The following is an 18321-nucleotide window of genomic DNA, read 5'->3' as shown; positions in this document are numbered from 1 at the left end:
TTACGGCGCGGGGCGTGGCCAAGGAGCTGCATCGGTGCCTATGGGCGTCTGGTTGTGTTTGACCTGAATGAGTATCAGTGCAGCCATTCACATCCCACTCCCCCCCCCATGGTCCACGGCACCATTTATTGCCTTTTCACCTCCAATTTCCCTCACTGCACCGGGTCAACTGCCCCCATCTCTTCTTAATTTTGAGTTTTTCCCTCCCTTCCTTCCTTCATTGCCTCCTTCCTTCTTTCCTCCCTGCCTCCCTTCTTATCTCCATCCCTCCCTGCCTCCCTTCCTACTTTCCTTCCCTACTCCTCATGAGAGGCAGATGAGGCAACACGGAGCCTTCCATGGGCAGCAGCTGTTAGGATGAGCCCTCGGTGGGGAGTGTTTGATGAGAATGTGTGCTTGGTTCAGGGCGTAGGGATGGAGCAGGCTCCCTCTGCACGCGGGGTTTTGAAAGACATTCCAAATGAAGCTGACAGCCGCTGGGACTTCCCTTTGGAGCCCTTTTTCATACCGACCCGAGCTGGGGTTGGCGTTTGGATCACGGAATCAATAAGGTTGGAAAATGTGAGAGGCGGGTGGTGTTTTTGCAGTGGAAGTTTCCAGTGTTTTCTGTCTGTAGTCTCGGCCCTGACCGAACTGAAAACCTTCCTGCGAAACAGTGATACAAGTTGTTTTTCACCAAGAAAGCTGCTGAACGGAGTAAAGTGCGGATTGGGGCGTTTCGGCTCAGGTAGGATTGAGACAGGCACGAGGCAAAGGAAACAGGCAGGGCGGGGAGAGCCTAGCGCAGCACGGAACCAATGTGCTTCCCTTTGGAAACACTGCCCTCCTACCTGTGTAGGAAAGCACAGGCCATACCTAAAAACAACGAGTTGGTACCAGACCTTCTATTGTGGCAACAGCGTCGGGAAGATGGTGACCAGGAGAAGCTCCACCAACCTGTGCCAGGAGAGGAATTACCGCGTCGGACCCGGGGGTGGAACTGAACGAATGGACTGCTGTGCAATTTCTGCCTTTGGCCAGCAGGGGCCCATTGTTGCAATGATGGACAGACTTTGCTGCTATCACAAAGATCTTTGCCTGCTTAAAAATCTACGATTCGGAGCGTTTTCCTCAGCGATGGATGACACAGGGAACGCGCGGTGATCACGAGGGGTGGGATCATGGCGAGGCCGTGGGGCGACCGCGGGCTGAGCACGGGATGACAGTGAAGGGAACACAGAGGGAAACACCATAGGATCACGGGGAGGAGCGTCAGGTGGGAATGAGGTTGTGAAGAGGTGGGCATGGGGTGGCCATGGGGCAAGACGTGTCAGCACCCTCCACCCAACGCCCAGCCAATCCCCGAGCGTCAAGCATCGTCTGTATTCTGCCCAACTCCACACAGCTTTAAGGCCTTCCGCATGGCGTCACGTATGCTTGGATGAGGACACCTGTCCTGGCTCCACGTCATCATGGCAATGGTTCTTCCCCTCTCCGTGGCCCGGCCCGGCCTCAGGAGCGCTCCATCACTCAGCAACAGCCAAAAAAGCAGCGTGCTACTCGCAGTGTCTGAGCTGGAACCAGAACACTGCGAGGTCATTTCGATGGGAACACCGAGTGATCGCCAGGTGTCACGGCCTAAGCGTAACACAGCCAGGAGATGGGTGAGAAAGTGGGTGCAGAATGTGTGTCTCCGGGATGACCGCGGGGTAATGATGGTGAGGACATGGGTTGGCATGCTGAGAACACGGTGGCAACATCGGGTGACCACAGGGTTGCTAGGAAGGAGTCTCAGGGGGAAAAATGGCTTGAGAGTGAAGGGATCGGAAGGGGAAAGTCTGGCCAGTGTGGGGTGAGCACGGGTAACCCTGTGGGTCATATGAGGCAAAGATGGTGTTGTGATGGGTGATGGGGTGACAAAGAGGTGACCACTGGGTGACCACGGTGGGGTGTCATTGGGTGACCACAGTAAGGAAGGGGAAGGACCACGGAGTCAACAGCTCAGCGAGTTCTAATTGAGAAGGGGACAGAGCAGGCTGTGCAGGGGCAGCAGGGAACGCGGTGACAACACAAAGGGAAACTCTAGCTCCTGGCTGGGGAGCGCAGGACATGCTGGTGGAGCAGCAGCTGCTAGTTGAGGATCCCTGCAGGGAAAGGGGGAGAAATGAGGACCGCAGTGAGCTTGGGGCTCCCGGGTACAGCGCTGTCACTGGGGGAATGAGAAATTACCTGGAGTGGTTGGATCGGGGTGCCCTGAAACTGAGCGAGACGAGGTCATGGTCACATTGAGCGAGCGTGGCCACAGCTCACCGCCGCCATCTCCTTCCCCACAGCACAGCCCCGCTGCCCCACTGCTCACCTTTCTTAGTGTGCAGGAAGAGGAAGAGCCCCAGCGCCAGGTAGACGAGCCCCACCACAAAGCCCCCGATGCCCACCAGCAGCTTGCTCCTGCCCACATCCACCAGCGGCTCTGCAGGGACAGGAAGGGGAGCTCAGGTTCTGAAGGCCACGCTCCCACTCCCCCCAGAGCCGACAGGGGCGAGGGGCCTTACCCCAGGGCTGGCCGATGGGCTGCCGCAGGCTGGTGTGCTCCACCCGGCACGCGTAGCTGTCCCCGTGCCGTGGGCTGGTCTCCAGCAGCACCAGCACCTGGTAGGTCCAGTCCCCGTTCTGGATCACGTCCGTGGACACGACGCGCTCCGTCTCCTCCCGCCCATTCTGGAAGCACTTCACTTCGATCTCGGGTGGGTAGAAGCCCGTCACGTAGCAAGCCAGCCGGTCGCTTTGGGGCTGGGAGCCCGACTGCAGCGCACAGATCCTCACCTTGGGCTCTGCCGGGGGACAGAGGGAGAGCGTTGGGGACGGGCTGTGAGAGCGCCGCGTGTGCTCATCAGCGCTGTGCCCGTCGCGAGCTGTGCGGACGCGTGAACTCACCTCTCTTCCGCAGCGTCACAGGGGCCACTGTCTCGTGGTTGTAGTTGCAGAGCATTTCCACCGCAGCCCTGTTCTTCTCCAGCACGTCCGGCTGGCTGTTGAAGAGCCGAGCAGAAGGCTCTCCCAGGACCGTGTCGGCCACGAAGAGACCGACGTCGCTGTCGAAGTGCACGTACTGCTGCCGGTTGTAGACGTGCCTCACCAGAAACCTCGTCCGCTCGGTGCCATTGAGGAAGCGGCACTCAACTGTAGCGCTCCACTGGAAAAACGCTGCGGGGAGAGGGCGCCGTCACGGAGCGCAGCGGCCCCTCGCCGGACCCGAGAGCCCCTCCCCGCCCTCGCTCCGTCCCGGCCCCACCCCGCGCCCCCCACGGCTGCGGTGCCGCTGGCGTCCCGGAGCCCCGGGGCTCCGAACGCCGCGCGCGGGGCTGGGATGGGTGCCGGGAGAGCCCGGCAGGGACCGGCCTGCACCATCCCCACCCCGGCTCTCCGCGCTCACCCGAGGGCCGCGTGCCAGCGGCCAGCCGTGCTCCCAGCGCCACCGATGCCACCAGCACGGCCCCGGCCGCCACCGCACGGCCGCTCCCCATGGCTGCTGTGGGAGGAGGATGAAGGGAGCAGGGAGTGCCTGGGCTGGGCGGCATCACCCGTCTCCGGGCAGATCTCCATTGCGGGTACCTCGATCAGCCCTGGCGTGACGGCGCCGTCCTGCGTGCCGTCCGTCTGTGTGTCTGTCTGTCTGTCTGCTCCGAGGAATGCTCGCTGCCGCTGCTCTGCCTGGGAACAGCCGTATCACTCCCAGTGCTCCACCACTGCCTGAGCCCCACGGGTGGCCCCGTGCTCCCTCCATGACATTGCCACGCTCGCTCAGTGGTTGCCACGCGGTTTCACTGTCCTCGCACCATGCTCAACTCTTTATCATCCCTTTCTCACTCCGTGTTCCGCTCATATTACTCCTGTCGTCTGCGCATGGACACCTGACAGAAATGCCACTGTCTGCCCTTCGTCTTCTCATTGTCACCCGCTGTTTGCTCCAGCACCCTCTTGCTTACTCCACGCTCCCCCCTTTGATCCATGATCCCCACGGTCCATCCATAGCGAACCCACGATCCTCCAGTGCTCTCACCACGCTCACCTGTTTGTCACCCCATGTCTGCTCCAGCACCCAAGGGCAGGTGCCCATTCAGGGGATGCGTGGGGCAGGATTGGGATGCAGACAGTGAGGGCACCCGGGATATTACCTCTCCTCACAGGAGGCCCTGCTTGGCACAAGCACCTCTCATCTTGAGATGCTTTTCACAGTGCCCACAGCCGGGCCCAGGGCGCTCACAGGGTCTCACTTCTCTCAGAGGTGGCCGGGGCAGCATTTCATTTCATTTCATTTCATTTCATTTCATTTCATTTCATTTCATTTCTCTTCCCCCTCCAGTATTTCATGGTGGCCAAATGTAAGAGGCAGCCCTGTGACGCAGAGCTCTCTCCATACACCAGTGACAGATGCCACCAGCCCTGCTGCTAACTGCTCTGTGGGACACGCTCAGTTGCTTCCTGTGCCACTTCCCAGGCTCTTTCCATTCTTTCCGGCCTGTGGTCGCTCTATGCTCATCCCAGTGTCATTGCATGGTCAGTTGGTGGCCACACAATATTCTGCCCACGGTCTCTCCATGCTCACCCCACAGTTCCTTCACACTTCCTTCATAGTAACTTCATGGTCACCCGATGGTCCCCCTGCTCTCCCCGTGGTTATCCCAAGATACCCCCATAATCGCCTCTTTGCCCCCCATTCTTATGGGCTGTTACCTCTGATGTCTTACCGCGGTCACATCATGTTCTCCCCGTGGTCCCCTTTGATCACCCCATGGTCACCCACGGTTGCCCTCACGGACCTCCCAGACCTCACAGCGCTGTTGCGCGGGGCTGCAAACGCTGCAGTGACACAGGTCAGCAGTGGGGCTGGGCTGTGTCCAAGCACCCTTCCTCTGACCAAGCACCCCAAGGACAGGACCCACATAAGGGGATGTGTGGGTCAGGATGGGGATGCGGGGCTATGATGGCACACGGGACGCTCAGCCTCATCACAGCGGGCTCCTGTGGCTGCAGGCACCATTCATCTGCACGACCTTGAGCACGAGGACGGTGCCTGTGTCGATGCTGGCCGTAGCCATGGTCAGGCCTGTGGTGCACACCAGAGTCTCAGTGCTCTTGGAGGTGAGCAGGAGCAGCTGGGGCTGTGCTGGGGGATGCAGTGGTGTTGAGCTGTGACCATGCTGACCTCGTCTCGCTCAGTTTCAGGCCACCCCGATCCAACCACTCCAGGTAATTTCTCATTCCCCAGTGACATCACTGTGCTCAGAGGAGCCCGAAAACCACTCTGGTCCTCCCTTTCCCTGCAGGGATTCTGAATTACGAGCTGCCCCACACTGCTGCTCCACCAGCATGTCCTGCGCTCCCCAGCCAGGAGCTAGAGTTTCCCTTTGTGTTGTCACCGCGTTCCCTGCTGCCCCTGCACAGCCTGCTCTGTCCCCTTCTCAATTAGAACTCGCTGAGCTGTTGACTCCGTGGTCCTTCCCCTTCCTTACTGTGGTCACCCAAAGATACCCCGCTGTGGTCACCCAGTGGTCACCTCTTTGTCACCCCATCACAACACCATCTTTGCCCCATGTGACCCACATGATTACCCATGGTCACACCACGTTGGCCTGACTTTCCCCTTCTGATCCCTGACCTATTTGTCACCACATTCTTATCCACGGTCACCTCATGACTGTGTCGTGTTTTGGCTGTGACACCCCATGACCACCCAGTGTTCCTGTCGCAGTGTCCTCGTTCCAACTCAGACACTCTTTGGTGGCCCAAGGATCTGTAGGGACCCCCATGGAGCTCAGCAGTGGGACGTGGCCATAGTGGGGACCAAATGTCAGAGGCAGTCCTGCAAAGCTGCGCTCTGTCTGCAGACAAATGATGCTGCATGACCCTGCTGTTCCCTGACCCTCGCTCCCCAGCTCCAAACTTGCTGGGAAGCTCCTCTCCAGTAGGTCAACCCTAGCCTGTATGGCTGAAGGCAGTTTTTCCTCCCCCTTCCTATATTTCCTCCTGTTGCAATTCATCACGTTCTTGTCTGCCCAACTGACCGTTCTGTTCACATCTTGTTGAACGGCAGCACAGATTTCTGGTATGTCAGCCACTCCTCCCAGCATTGTACTTGTTGAGGGTGCACTTTATCCCTTCATCCAGGTCACCGAGGAAGATGTTGAACAAGATTGGACCCCTGGGAAACACTGCTAGTTACAGGCCTGCAATCAGATTCTGAACCAATAATCACAACCCTCCGAGCTCTGCCAGTCAATCAGATCACAATCCACCTCACTGTTCTCTCACACTTCCTAGGAATGATTAATTGGGATCATTCTCCTGGCTGGGTGGCCTATAGCAGACTCTCACCTTACTGCCTTGCCCCTTAAACCTTATTTGGAGTCTCACAGCCATGTCACTGGGAACAGCAAGCTCCATGCATTCCAGCCCACCATTACGTACAGCAACACCATCCTGTTTCACCTGCCCTGCCTATCCTGGAGAGCCCGGAGCCATGCAGTGCACACAGCATGCATTTCATAGAACCTTTCCATCACACCTTGCTTATGCTGAGGATGTTGTAACTCCAGGACCAAGCTAAAAGCTTCTAGCTCCTCCTGCTTACACCTCATGCTGTGTGCAGTGCTATAGAAACATTTATAATGTGCTCCAGTCTGCCCAACTCCATGTGGAGCAGATCCAGATGCCTCGTCAACATGCTGTGCCTCCAACTTTGGATGGACACCAAGACCAGAAAAACAATGATGCATAACAACCACGCAGATGGAGACCTGGAGAGCTGCTCGTTTACTGGGGAGCTCTGTATGTGAGGCTGCACCAGTTCCGGGCTGTGCAGAGGTCGCGTGTTACAAAGAGGACATACATTGCTGCTGGGTGAATACAAGTGCTGGTTGAACTGGCTGAGTGACAAAGCCCTCCCTGCACAACCTCCTGTGCGCATGTTAGGAATGGAGATGGGGCCTTGTGCCAAACGTGCCTTCCCCCAGAAGCATGCAGGGATCTGGAGTCTGACCTCCTTCCACCTTCCCCAGTCCTTCAACGCTTTGTCTTTTATTGGAGAAAGTAGGGCCAGAGCATAATGAAAACAAAAGCTGCAGGACAACTCAGCTCCTTTATTCTCCTTCCCTGTCCCCTTTCACACTGCACAGAAAGGCCCTTTGCCACAGAAGGGATGCAGTGATCAGGAGTATGAGGAGCAGGGCAAACCAAGCTTAACTTCCAAGGCTGGTCTCTTCCACATGACTTGTCGGCGGTCTGACACAAGGATGAAGGGATTGGCTGGTTGCTCTGTGAAAGCTTGCAGGTAGGATGACCTCTTCTGAATGCAGGTCATTTTTGCTAAATCTCCAAGAGACATTGGACTGCTCTCCTGACCCTTCTACACGATTCATCAGTGGACTCCAAAATTACTGAGCAGAACACGTGCACACAGGACATCCCTACACAGCTGAACTTCCTTAAGAAATGGCTTCAAAAAGCTGCTGACAGGAAGAGCAGAAAACTGGGCATGGGGAGAGATTGTATTCTATTAACAGGGAAAGAAACCATCAGAAGCTCCCAGGTATAAGTCCCTTTTCCAGACAGAGTGCCAGTGATGCCACTTTGTTTTTTCAAACTCTTTCTGTACGGTGGGAAGCGTTTGGGTTTCCATGATCCTTAGGTCTCTATCATCCTCAGGATCTCTCCAGTTTTTCATGGGGTTTTCCCATGAGCAAAGAGGTGCCAGCCCTCAAAGAAACTCCTCCTGCAGGTGAGACACTTGCAGGGTCTACCTCTCACACAGATTAGCCAGCTGTCAATAATGTTGCAGCCCCTGGATGAAACTCTGTCTTTCCAGGTCTCTGCCCTGAATGGATTCTCCGGTACTCAGTCTGGAGCTGTGGTAGAAGCTCTTCTTACATTTGGGACAGAGAGAAAGATCCCACTTGGATGCAGTGGCAAGGAGCCTCAGGAGACCCGAGGCTAACCTCTTGAGTTGAGCATACAGGGGGGCTGAAGAGTGCTACACCCCAACTGAAAAGGAAATCTTGGCCACATATGGGGGGGCTTGGACCTCTTCCGAAGTAGTCAGTATTGAAATGCAGCTCCTTCTGGCACCTCGACTGCCAGTGCTGAACTGGATGTTTAAAGGAAAGGTTCCCTCCATCCATCATGCGACTGATGCCACTTGGAGTAAGTGGGTTGCATTGATTACACAGCGAGCTCAAACGGGGAACCTCAGTCACCCACCAATCTTAGAGGTGATCGTGGACTGACCTGAAGACAAAAAGTCTGGAACATCACCAGCAGAAGAGGTACTGTGTGCTAGAGACCCCATCATCCGATGAACTACCAGAAAATGAAAGTAGCCGTTCTCTGATGGATGGTATCCTATTGTTGGGAAGCATTGCAGATGGAAAGCTGCTGTGCGGAGCCCTATATGACAAGTTGCAGAGGCCACCAAAGGAAAAGGAGAATCAAGCCAATTTGCAGAGGTAGGGGCTGTTCAACTGGCCTTAGATGTTGCTGGACGGGAGAGGTGGCCAATGATTTATAGTGACTCACGGATAGTGGCAAATGCCTGATGGGGGTGGTGAAAGCAGTGGGAACAAAACAACTGATAAAGAAGGGGTACATCTATTTGAACTGCTGAACGGTGGAAAGACGTTGTTGCCCAAGTAAAGAATATGGTTGTAAAGGTGTGTCACATAGATGCTCACGTGCCCAAGAACTGGGCTACTGAAGAACAACAAAATAACCATCAGGTAGATTAAGCCTCTAAACTTAAGGCGGCTCAAATGGACTTGAACTGGCAACACAAGGGTTAATTATTTCTAGCTCAGAGGGGAGGCTTGGCAGGTTGATTCCACCACCTTGCCATGATCTCACAGCAGGAAGCGTTATGTACTCACCATGGTGGAGGTAACCACTGGGTGGCTGGAAACATACACATACCCCATGCTACTGCCCACAACACCATATTAGGTCTGGAGAAACAAGTCCTGTGGCAACACGGCACTCCAGAAAGGATTGAATCAGATAATGGGTCTCGTTTCCAAAATTCTCTTGTGAACACTTGGGCCAAAGATCATGGCGTTGAGGGGATTTATCATATCTCCTATCATGCACCAGCTTCTGGTACAATCAAATGACACGTCTTGTTAAAAACTGTGTTGAAAGCAATGGGTGGCAGCACATTTGAGCACTGGGAGAAGCGCTTGGCAGAAGCCACGTGGTTGGTCAACACTCAAGGATCGGTCAATGGCGATGGTCCAACCCAACCCAGCTCCCTACATAACATACAGGGAGATAAAGTCCCTGCAGTACATATAAAGAGCATCTTGGGAAAAGCACTGTGGGTCCTTGCAGCCTCTGGAAAGGGCAAAACTCACAGTGGAACTGTTTTTGCTCAGCGTGATGCAGAAAGAGGGGATGTTCAATGTGTACCACAAGGGAATTTGACGTTGGCCGAGTGTATTCAGTCATTCCACGTGTATGTACATGTGTGTGTGCTTAGTACAATTATTACAACGTTAATTACATGTTGATACATGCTAACTGAGAACGATCTGTATGTATTTAGATATTGAGCATGATACAGTAATGTGGAATAAGGGATGCAGTGTTAGTTTTATGATGTTTTGTCACCAGTACTCCACACCATTGCATCCAGGCTGGATGTGGCACTGGGCAGCCTGGTCTAATGGTTGGCGCCCTGCCCACGGCAGGGCCTTGAAAATACATACCTTTGAGGTCCTTCTCAACCCAGGCCATTCTATGATTCTGTGATTGTGTGCAGTGCTTTGGGATTTACAGTTACTGCTCTGGGTAGCTGGTTCTGAGAAGAACTACATGCCCCAGGGGACTCTGTGTTTCCATTCACACATCAGAGGTAAAGATAAAAACTGTTTGCACATCACAAGATGTCTCTTTTTTCACTTTCTGCTCGTCCTGGCAGCACGTGTGCTCACCTTCAGCATTACAGCAAGACCTTCAGCTTTCAAACACTCTCTCTCTCTCTCTCACTTTTATTTATTAACTCCAATTCCCATTAGACTGTACTATATTGTGTTATCTTGCGTTCTGATATATTTTCTAGTAAATGAGCTTTCCTCTTCAGATCACTGCCACTGTTTGGATGTTAGGCCCGTCTACCTGTCCTTTTCCCTTTTCCTCCTTCCCCTTTTTCCTTTTCCCATTCTCCCTTTTCTGGGGCATGGATCCGTGGATCCTCCTCCTTCACCAGTCACAGAACCGGGCCAAACCACGTCACAAACTGCTGACATGCGCTTAAAGGGTCTCTCTCCTGTGTGGATGATGGGTGGCAGGTGAGGTAGAAACTAGTTCTGAAGCTCTCGGGACACTCGGGACACTCGAAGGGTCTCTCCCCTGTGTGGATGCGCTGGTGGCGCTTCAATACAGAATTGTATTTGAAGCTCATCTCACACTCACGACACTTAAAGGGTCTCTGTCCTCTGTGGATGCGCTGCTGGTAGGTGAGCTGGGAATTGATTTTGAAGCTCTTTGAACAATCAGGACATGTAAAGGGTCTCTTTTCTGTGCGGATGCGTGTGGTGCTGTAATTGATAAGCAAATTTGAAGCCCTTCCCACACTCAGAGCACTGAAAGGGTCTCACTGCTGTGTGCATTCGCTGGTGACACTTCAGTACAAAACTGTACTTGAAGTGCTTCCCACACTCACAACACTTGAAGGGTCTCTCTCCTGTGTGGATGCGCTGGTGGCACTGCAGTACAGAGCTGTATTTGAAGCCCTTCCCACACTCGCAGTACTTTATGTGCCTCTCTCCTCTGTGTATGCACTGGTGGCCAGTGAGGTGGGAATTGGTTTTAAAGCTCCTTGGACAATCAGGACACTTGAAGGGTCTCTCCTCTGTGTGGATGCACTGGTGGCAGGTGAGGGGGAAACTGTTCTTGAAGCTCTTTGGACACTCAGAACACCTAAAGGATCTCTCTCCTCTGTGGATGCGCTGATGGAAGGCGAGGTGGGATTTCCATTTGAAGCTTTTGGTACAATCTGAACACTTGTACAATCTCTTCATTGAGCATACACAACAGTGGTTAAAAAGCTTTTCAGGCTTTTTCCACACTCAGCACGTGGGTTCTGCCTTTTCTCCTGGCACACTTCCTTACTCCTTGCATCTTCAGGCTGTTTTTGACCTGTGCTGCAGTCCAGGAGATTCCTCACAGTCTCTCCTGGAGGGTTTCCCTGTTGCTTCTTGAGGTGCTCTACTTGTTTCAGATCCCCTTGGATATCCTTTCTGATTTCTTCCACCAAGACACTTCCACACCGCCTTTCAGTCACATCACAATTCTGTACACCCTCCTCAACAGTTGTGATTCCATGTCCTGCTGGATGACAGAGAAAAGCCAGAAATAACACAGTAGGCCTAAACTATTTCTCAGACAAAGATGGTTCTTGTCAGCCCAACCTCCTCCTGTCCCCCACCATCTCACCTGGGCTGAGATCTCCTGCCATGTCCTCCAGGACATGCACATCTGGGTCCCAGGGGTCTTCCTCTCCTTCAAGCAGGGAGACCACCATAGGTTTGGGGGCTGGACATGGAGGTTAAATACAGAAGCAGAGGACGTGAAAGCATTCCGATGATTCTGGCACAGCTGCTTCTCCAACAACTCCACTCGGTGTCCCTCCCAACTTCTGTAACCACAATAAGGGCCTGGATGACACTGGGCCAACACATACTGGCTTGCTTTGAAGCCCAACATGACCTCGACGTACCTGAAAATTATGCAGGAACAGTTTCTCTAATGTTCACCTTAGGATTTCTTTTTTTAAATTGTATCCAAACTGCTTAGTGCCCAAGGCTTCATAAAGGTTTGCAATAATTCAATGGAAAAGGAAAAAAAAAGGCAAATAACCAGAGTTGTCAGGTTGCTGGAGCACGGCGGCACAATGCAACGCAGCAATATGCAACACAGCCACACAAAGACAGCTTGCAGGAGCTGATCCAACCCCTCCCAGCTGATGGCTGCTGGCCAGCAGTGACTCTGGACCATTTCTCAGAGTTCTAAGCAGCTAATCCTTCCTGAAACATATGAGAAACTTACCTACATTTTGTTTCTGGTGCTGCCGCGTTCCTCCACAAGTAACTACACTGCAATTATTCTAAGCCCTGCTTGCAGTGTCGTTCTACACAGCCAAAGGAGCCCTAACAAGGACGAAAGGCAGCAAAGCCCTCACCCAGCGAGGCCACGCACGCGTACGTCTCCAGCATCACGTCCCGGTACAGCGCTCGCTGCGCAGGGTCCAGCAGCGCCCACTGCTCCCTGCTGAAATACACGGCCACCTCCGCAAAGGTCACGGGCTCCTGCAAGCAAAGAGGCTCCTTGCTGGGAACTGCCACGGCCCAGGGAAGCAGCTGGCAGAGAAGAGAAAGGCACCTCCCTCTCCCCATGCATTCACATCCCTCACTTGCTTGCTTCCCCACACTCCTACCTGAGATGGATGCGGTGTGGCCATTTGTTGCTCTCCCGCAGACTGCGATTGTCACAGGTGAAAGGCAGGAGTTTCACTGCAGCCTGCTGGGACGTAAGAATCGGCAGGATAGGTGTGAGGGAATGCTGCTGTCCCTAGAATCATACAATCATAGAATCGCAAGGTTGGAAATGACCTACAAGATCATCTAGTCCAACCCCCCTCCCATTCCTGTCAGTACCACAAGCTACTAAACCATATCTCCTGGCTCCTCATCCAGGCACCTCTTCAACACTGCCAGGAATGGCGACTCCACCACTTCCCTGGGCAGCCATTGCAATGCCTGACCGCCCTCTGAGAGAAAAAGTTTCTCCTAATGTTCAACCTCAACCTCCTCTGGTACAACTTCTGGCCGTTTCCTCGGGTCCTACTGTTTGCCTGGGAGAAGAGGCCAGACCCTTTTGCACCACAACCAAGGAGGGATCTCCGACCACAGATCCTCCCCAGTGGCTGTCAGCCCGTTGATGGGGTCTAAGGGAGTGCAGCCAGGCTCAAACCCTTCCTATCACACAGCTAAATTGCCTTCGCCTGCGCTGCCAGGGCTGACCAGTCCTTTCCCAGGCAATCCATCAGCGGATCTGGCCGGGACTCAGCAGTTGCCACAGAAGCAGTGACGCCGTGGGGCAGGGACACAGTGGAGCAATGATGCTACGGGGCAGCGTTGTTAGGGGGGAGCAGCACGGGGGAGCGCTGCTACGCGGCAATGACAGTTTTTGGTGCGGCGCTGTGGGGCACTGATGCTATTGGGCGGCTGTGGCAGCATAGCGAGAAAGAGATACGGAAGCGGAACGGCAAAGGGACGACCAGGAAGATTGCTCAGCGATCTCGGAACATCTCGGCGCACGGGGAAAAGGAAGGATCTCCAGGAAGGCCCTTCCACGGGATCCAAGAGAGGTGCGGCCCCCCCTTCCGATCACACCGCTGCACGGCCGCTACCTGCGCTGCCAGGGCTGAGCGGCCCGCTGCCAGGCGATCCATCAGCGGGCCGGGCCGGGACTCAGCACTTCCCGTTCGGCACCAAGAGCCCGAGGCGGCTGACAGCAAACGGCGACACGGGAGAGGATCTCAGCCGGCAGCCGGGCGGCGCTTCGCCCCCGGGGACAGCGGGCAGCGCCTGCGGGAAACGCGGCCCGGTGCGGCTTCAGGCCGTGGAGCAGCGCAGGAAGCCCCGGGACGGAGCGGGGAACGATCGCAGCGGAGAAAGCCGGCGGAGCGAGCGACGCGCCGTGACGTCACCGCGCGCCATGATGACGTCACGTCCGGCCTGCAGCGGAAGCGGAGTGCGGACGGGCGGGGGGGGAGTGGGACGGGGCGGGAGCGGCGCTGCCGCAGTTCGTATCCGGGGCTGCGGCGCGGAGCCGGGGGGCGGTGGGTGGCGGCCGGCGGGACGCGCGGACGGCGCGGGGCTGCAGCAGCGCTGCGCGGGGCGGCTGAGAGCAGGCGGTGAGGCCCGGCCCGCACTGTGCTGCGCCGCGTCCCGTCCCGTCCCGTTCCGCAGCGCTGCGGGAAGCGATGGGAGCGGCTGCGGTGCAGCGCTTCGCTTACTGCAAACGGCGCGTGTTTACGATGGGCGGCGGCTTGGCAAGACGGGCGTAGAAAGAAATGGGAGGAGCGAGAGAGGCGTGTGAGCCGCGGAAGGTATTGTTAATGCAGACGGCGTGAAGGTGCTGGGTGTGCAGAGGCCTCTTCTGCAGGGAGAAACGGGCTGAGCTGCCAGCAGCTTCCGTCAGTGCCCGCCGAGCGGCGAGCTGAAGTCGTGGGCAGTGCCTGAAGGGAGGCTCCGTGAAAGCTGGGATGGGGCTGTTTGATAAGGGTGTGTGGCGACAGGATGAGGGGAAACGGCTTTCAAGTGGAAGGAGGTCGATTTAGGCTGGCTGTTAGGAGGAAATTATTTCCTGAGAGGGAGCAGCTTGTGGATGCCCCCGCCCTGGAGGCATTCAGTGCCAGGCAGGACGGGGCTGTGGGAGGTGTCCCAGCCTGGAGCAGGGGATTGGAACTGGATGATCTGAAAGGTCTCTTGTAAGCCAAGCCATTCGGTGGTTCTGTGATCCTTTGGGAACTGCAGAGGAGAATGGCTTGAAGGAAACAGGAGCACTGCAGATGCAGTGTGCAGTTCAGAGAGCACCTCTGTGCAGTGAGAGCAGGGAGCGCCTGAAGCAATACGGCCCAGACACAGAGAGCAGCTCAGAACGGTGATGGAACCGTGGAAACACGAGGCTGGAGTGGAGCTACAAGATCATCCCATCCAACCGTCCTCCTCCCACCGCTACCACCGCTGAGCTACTCAGCTTTATCTTGTGGCACCTCGACCAGAGTGTCAGTGGTCTGTGGGCTGGTTCGGCCTGGTTCCGTGACTGGCGGGAGGGGGGATCTGTGGATCCGCACCCTGGAAAATGGAAATGGGAAAAAGGATGAAGAGATGGGCTCTGAAACAGAACAGAAGCGACGATCTGAAAGGAAACAAACTAATTTGCTAGAAAAGATATCGGAATGCCAGATAACACTCTGTAATACAAAATAATACAAGATCATTAGAATATGAGCTAAAAAATCAAATGCAAAGAGAGAGAGTGTCCAAAAGCCAAAGGCCTTACGCTCATGCTGAGGCAGACGGGCAACAGAGGTGAGCCAGACGATGAAAAGGGCCATCAGGTGACCTCCCAAGGCCTTCTGTCTTTTCCCTCTGAGCAGAAATGGTAACAGAACAGTGAACAGCACCCCACGGCCAAGAGGACCCAGTGTCCGTGTTCACATATCCTCATCCCTGACACCGAAGGGATTCTGGTGCCTTTGTTTGGGTACAGAATGTACACCCGTGGGCAAGGGGACCCTCTGTCCATGTCCCTGTAGTGTAGTGACAGAGCTCAGGGGGCTTTGGCATCAACGTCCCCCCCGTGGCCCAGAGGGACCCAATGTCCACGTCGCCATACCCGTGTCCCCCGTGCCAAGGCCACCTCGGTGTCACCCATGGAGGACAGAAGGTGTCCGGGTGCCACGTCCCCATGTCATTGTTGCCAGGAGCCAAGGAGACCTCAGTACCACTTTCTTTGGGGTACGGTAAGGACGCCCGGTGCGTCCTCGTCCCCATGACAAAAGGAGCCCGGTGTCCTGGTCCAGGTTTTCCTGTCCTCAGGGCCGAGGGGACCTCAGTGTCACCTTTGGGGTACCAGAAGGGTCCCCCACATCCATGTCCCCGATGCCAAAGGGACACCACTGTCACCTCTGGGGTCCAAGTGTCCATCTCCGTGTGTTTGTGGCACAGAAGGGTCCCCGACATCCCCAGTGCTGAGAGGACCTCACTGTCACCGTGGGACTACAGAACAGGGTGAGGCGTTCATGTCACCGCCATGTTATCCCAGTGCTAAAGGGACGTCCGTGTCACTTTCAGGGTACAGAAGGGCCCCAAGCGTGTGTGCGCCCTATGTCCGTGAGCCTGTGCCCAAGGGGATCCCATGTGCACGTCCCCATGTCCCCAATGCAAAAGGGATTTTGGTGCCCTTTTTTTGGATACAGAAGGGAACCCTGTGCCCACGTCACTGCAGCCGAGGGCTCCTCCAGGAGTGCGCATCCCCACGTCCCCAGCACAGAGGGGACCTCACCGTCACCTCCGGGGTACAGAAGGGCCCCCGACGGCATTTCGGGGGTTCGTCGCCCTCCCTCACTCCCCCCAGCCCTCCCCCAGCTCCTCCAGCACCTCCCGCATGGTCCCCGTCCCCCCCCCCGACCCGAACACGCGATCGATGCGCTTCTCCCGGTCCCACACGCAGCGCCCGCGGTAGCGGATGCGCACGATGCGGTGTTCGGGCACCGCCAGGTCCGCGGGCCCCGCGTCGCACAGCGGCCCCGTGAAGAACTCCAGCAGCGGCCGCTCCACGACGCCCACGAAGCGGTCGCGGTACTCCACGGTGGCGGCCGCGGGGTCCGCTCGAGGGTCCCAGCGGAGGCGGCTGAGGACGGCGGCGGCGCGGCGCAGCGGCGGCTTCTTCCCCGCCGCTCCCGGTTCGTCCCGCGTCGCTGCCGGTTCCGGGCCGGCGGTCGGACTCCGCCCCGGGTGCGGGCGGCGGCAGCGCGGCCCGAAACGGCAGCGGCCCTCCAGGAACCAACGGCACGGGGCGGGCGCCGGGGCCGGAACCGGTTCCGCGGCGCCGGGACGCCGATCCGGGTCCGGGTCCTCGGGACCGCGATTCAGATCGGGCTCCGCGTTCGCGGGTCCGGGCGCCGGGTCCGCGCCCGCGTTCGGGTCTGGTTCCGCGAGTCCGGAGCGCGGCTCCGGTCCCGGCTGCGGGGATCCGGGCCGCAGACCGCCGTCCATGGGTCCGCGGTGCGGGTCCGGGTGTGGCAGCGGGCCCGTGAGTCCGGGGGCCGGAACCGGGTCCGTTCGGTGGCTTCGGGAGCGGCACCGGGCGCGGTGCGGGCAAAGAGCAGCGTGGGACGGGGCGGGGCCAGGACAGAAAGGGGGCGTGGCTGATGGCACGAAGGGGCGTGGTTAACGGCGATGGGCGTGGCTGGAATCGGACCGACGGCGTGCGGGGGCGTGGCCAAACGGAAAGGGCGTGGTTTAGCCAAAAAGCGACGGGCGCAGGGCATGGGGGCGTGGCCAGGAATGGTAGGGGCGTGGCTTCAAAACTGAGACGACCCGGGGGGCGTGGCCAGGTTACGGCGCGGGGCGTGGCCAAGGAGCTGCACCGGTGCCTATGGGCGTCTGGTTGTGTTTGACCTGAATGAGTATCAGTGCAGCCATTTACATCCCACTCCCCCCCCCATGGTCCACGGCACCATTTATTGCCTTTTCACCTCCAATTTCCCTCACTGCACCGGGTCAACTGCCCCCATCTCTTCTTAATTTTGAGTTTTTCCCTCCCTTCCTTCCTTCATTGCCTCCTTCCTTCTTTCCTCCCTGCCTCCCTTCTTATCTCCCTCCCTCCCTGCCTCCCTTCCTACTTTCCTTCCCTACTCCTCATGAGAGGCAGATGAGGCAACACGGAGCCTTCCATGGGCAGCAGTTGTTAGGATGAGCCCTCGGTGGGGAGTGTTTGATGAGAATGTGTGCTTGGTTCAGGGCGTAGGGATGGAGCAGGCTCCCTCTGCACGCGGGGTTTTGAAAGACATTCCAAATGAAGCTGACAGCCGCTGGGACTTCCCTTTGGAGCCCTTTTTCATACCGACCCGAGCTGGGGTTGGCGTTTGGATCACGGAATCAATAAGGTTGGAAAATGTGAGAGGCGGGTGGTGTTTTTGCAGTGGAAGTTTCCAGTGTTTTCTGTCTGTAGTCTCGGCCCTGACCGAACTGAAAACCTTCCTGCGAAACAGTGATACAAGTTGTTTTTCACCAAGAAAGCTGCTGAACGGAGTAAAGTGCAGATTGGGGCGTTTCGGCTCAGGTAGGATTGAGACAGGCACGAGGCAAAGGAAACAGGCAGGGCGGGGAGAGCCTAGCGCAGCACGGAACCAATGTGCTTCCCTTTGGAAACACTGCCCTCCTACCTGTGTAGGAAAGCACAGGCCATACCTAAAAACAACCAGTTGGTACCAGACCTTCTATTGTGGCAACAGCGTCGGGAAGATGGTGACCAGGAGAAGCTCCACCAACCTGTGCCAGGAGAGGAATTACCGCGTCGGACCCGGGGATGGAACTGAACGAATGGACTGCTGTGCAATTTCTGCCTTTGGCCAGCAGGGGCCCATTGTTGCAATGATGGACAGACTTTGCTGCTATCACAAAGATCTTTGCCTGCTTAAAAATCTACGATTCGGAGCGTTTTCCTCAGCGATGGATGACACAGGGAACACGCGGTGATCACGAGGGGTGGGATCATGGCGAG

General features: G+C 56.5%; 3 protein-coding genes across 4 annotated transcripts in view; all 3 read right to left on the bottom strand.

Moving 5' to 3' along the window:
* The window catches only part of LOC128091993 (zinc finger protein ZFP2-like), a 41097-nt gene that overhangs the window by 7334 nt on the left and 15442 nt on the right, over positions 1–18321 (bottom strand). Inside the window, exon 4 of one of the 2 annotated variants that reach the window (XM_052705425.1) lies at positions 10693–10892. The exons of the other annotated variant lie outside the window; for it this stretch is intronic. Coding sequence (XP_052561385.1) covers positions 10693–10892 — 200 coding nt within the window. The remainder of the gene's footprint in view (positions 1–10692; positions 10893–18321) is intronic. 2 annotated transcript variants of the gene reach the window in all.
* LOC128092011 (zinc finger protein 620-like) lies at positions 10933–12452 on the bottom strand. Its single transcript, XM_052705447.1, has 3 exons — positions 12206–12452; positions 11461–11559; positions 10933–11355 (listed from the first exon to the last, which is right to left on the bottom strand). The coding sequence occupies exons 1-3, from the start codon at positions 12417–12419 to the stop codon at positions 11042–11044; spliced, it is 627 nt and encodes a 208-aa protein (XP_052561407.1). The 5' UTR covers positions 12420–12452; the 3' UTR covers positions 10933–11041.
* On the bottom strand, positions 14991–17084 carry LOC128092003 (leukocyte receptor cluster member 9-like). Its single transcript, XM_052705439.1, has one exon. The coding sequence runs from the start codon at positions 16809–16811 to the stop codon at positions 16158–16160; it is 654 nt and encodes a 217-aa protein (XP_052561399.1). The 5' UTR covers positions 16812–17084; the 3' UTR covers positions 14991–16157.

This window comes from Tympanuchus pallidicinctus, unplaced genomic scaffold, assembly GCF_026119805.1.
Source record: "Tympanuchus pallidicinctus isolate F22 unplaced genomic scaffold, pur_lepc_1.0 scaffold58, whole genome shotgun sequence".
NCBI classification, from domain to species: Eukaryota; Metazoa; Chordata; class Aves; order Galliformes; family Phasianidae; genus Tympanuchus; species Tympanuchus pallidicinctus.
This window is presented reverse-complemented; position numbering and strand designations above follow the sequence as displayed.

Coding starts and splice junctions, on each gene's coding strand:
- LOC128092011 (XM_052705447.1), bottom strand. CDS start 12,419: ATGGGGAGAGGGAGGTGCCTTTCTCTTCTCTGCCAGCTGCTTCCCTGG. Junction 11,560..12,205: donor CGCGTGCGTGGCCTCGCTGG/GTGAGGGCTTTG, acceptor CTCCATGTCCAG/CCCCCAAACCTATGGTGGTC. Junction 11,356..11,460: donor GGCAGGAGATCTCAGCCCAG/GTGAGATGGTGG, acceptor TCTGTCATCCAG/CAGGACATGGAATCACAACT.
- LOC128092003 (XM_052705439.1), bottom strand. CDS start 16,811: ATGGACGGCGGTCTGCGGCCCGGATCCCCGCAGCCGGGACCGGAGCCG.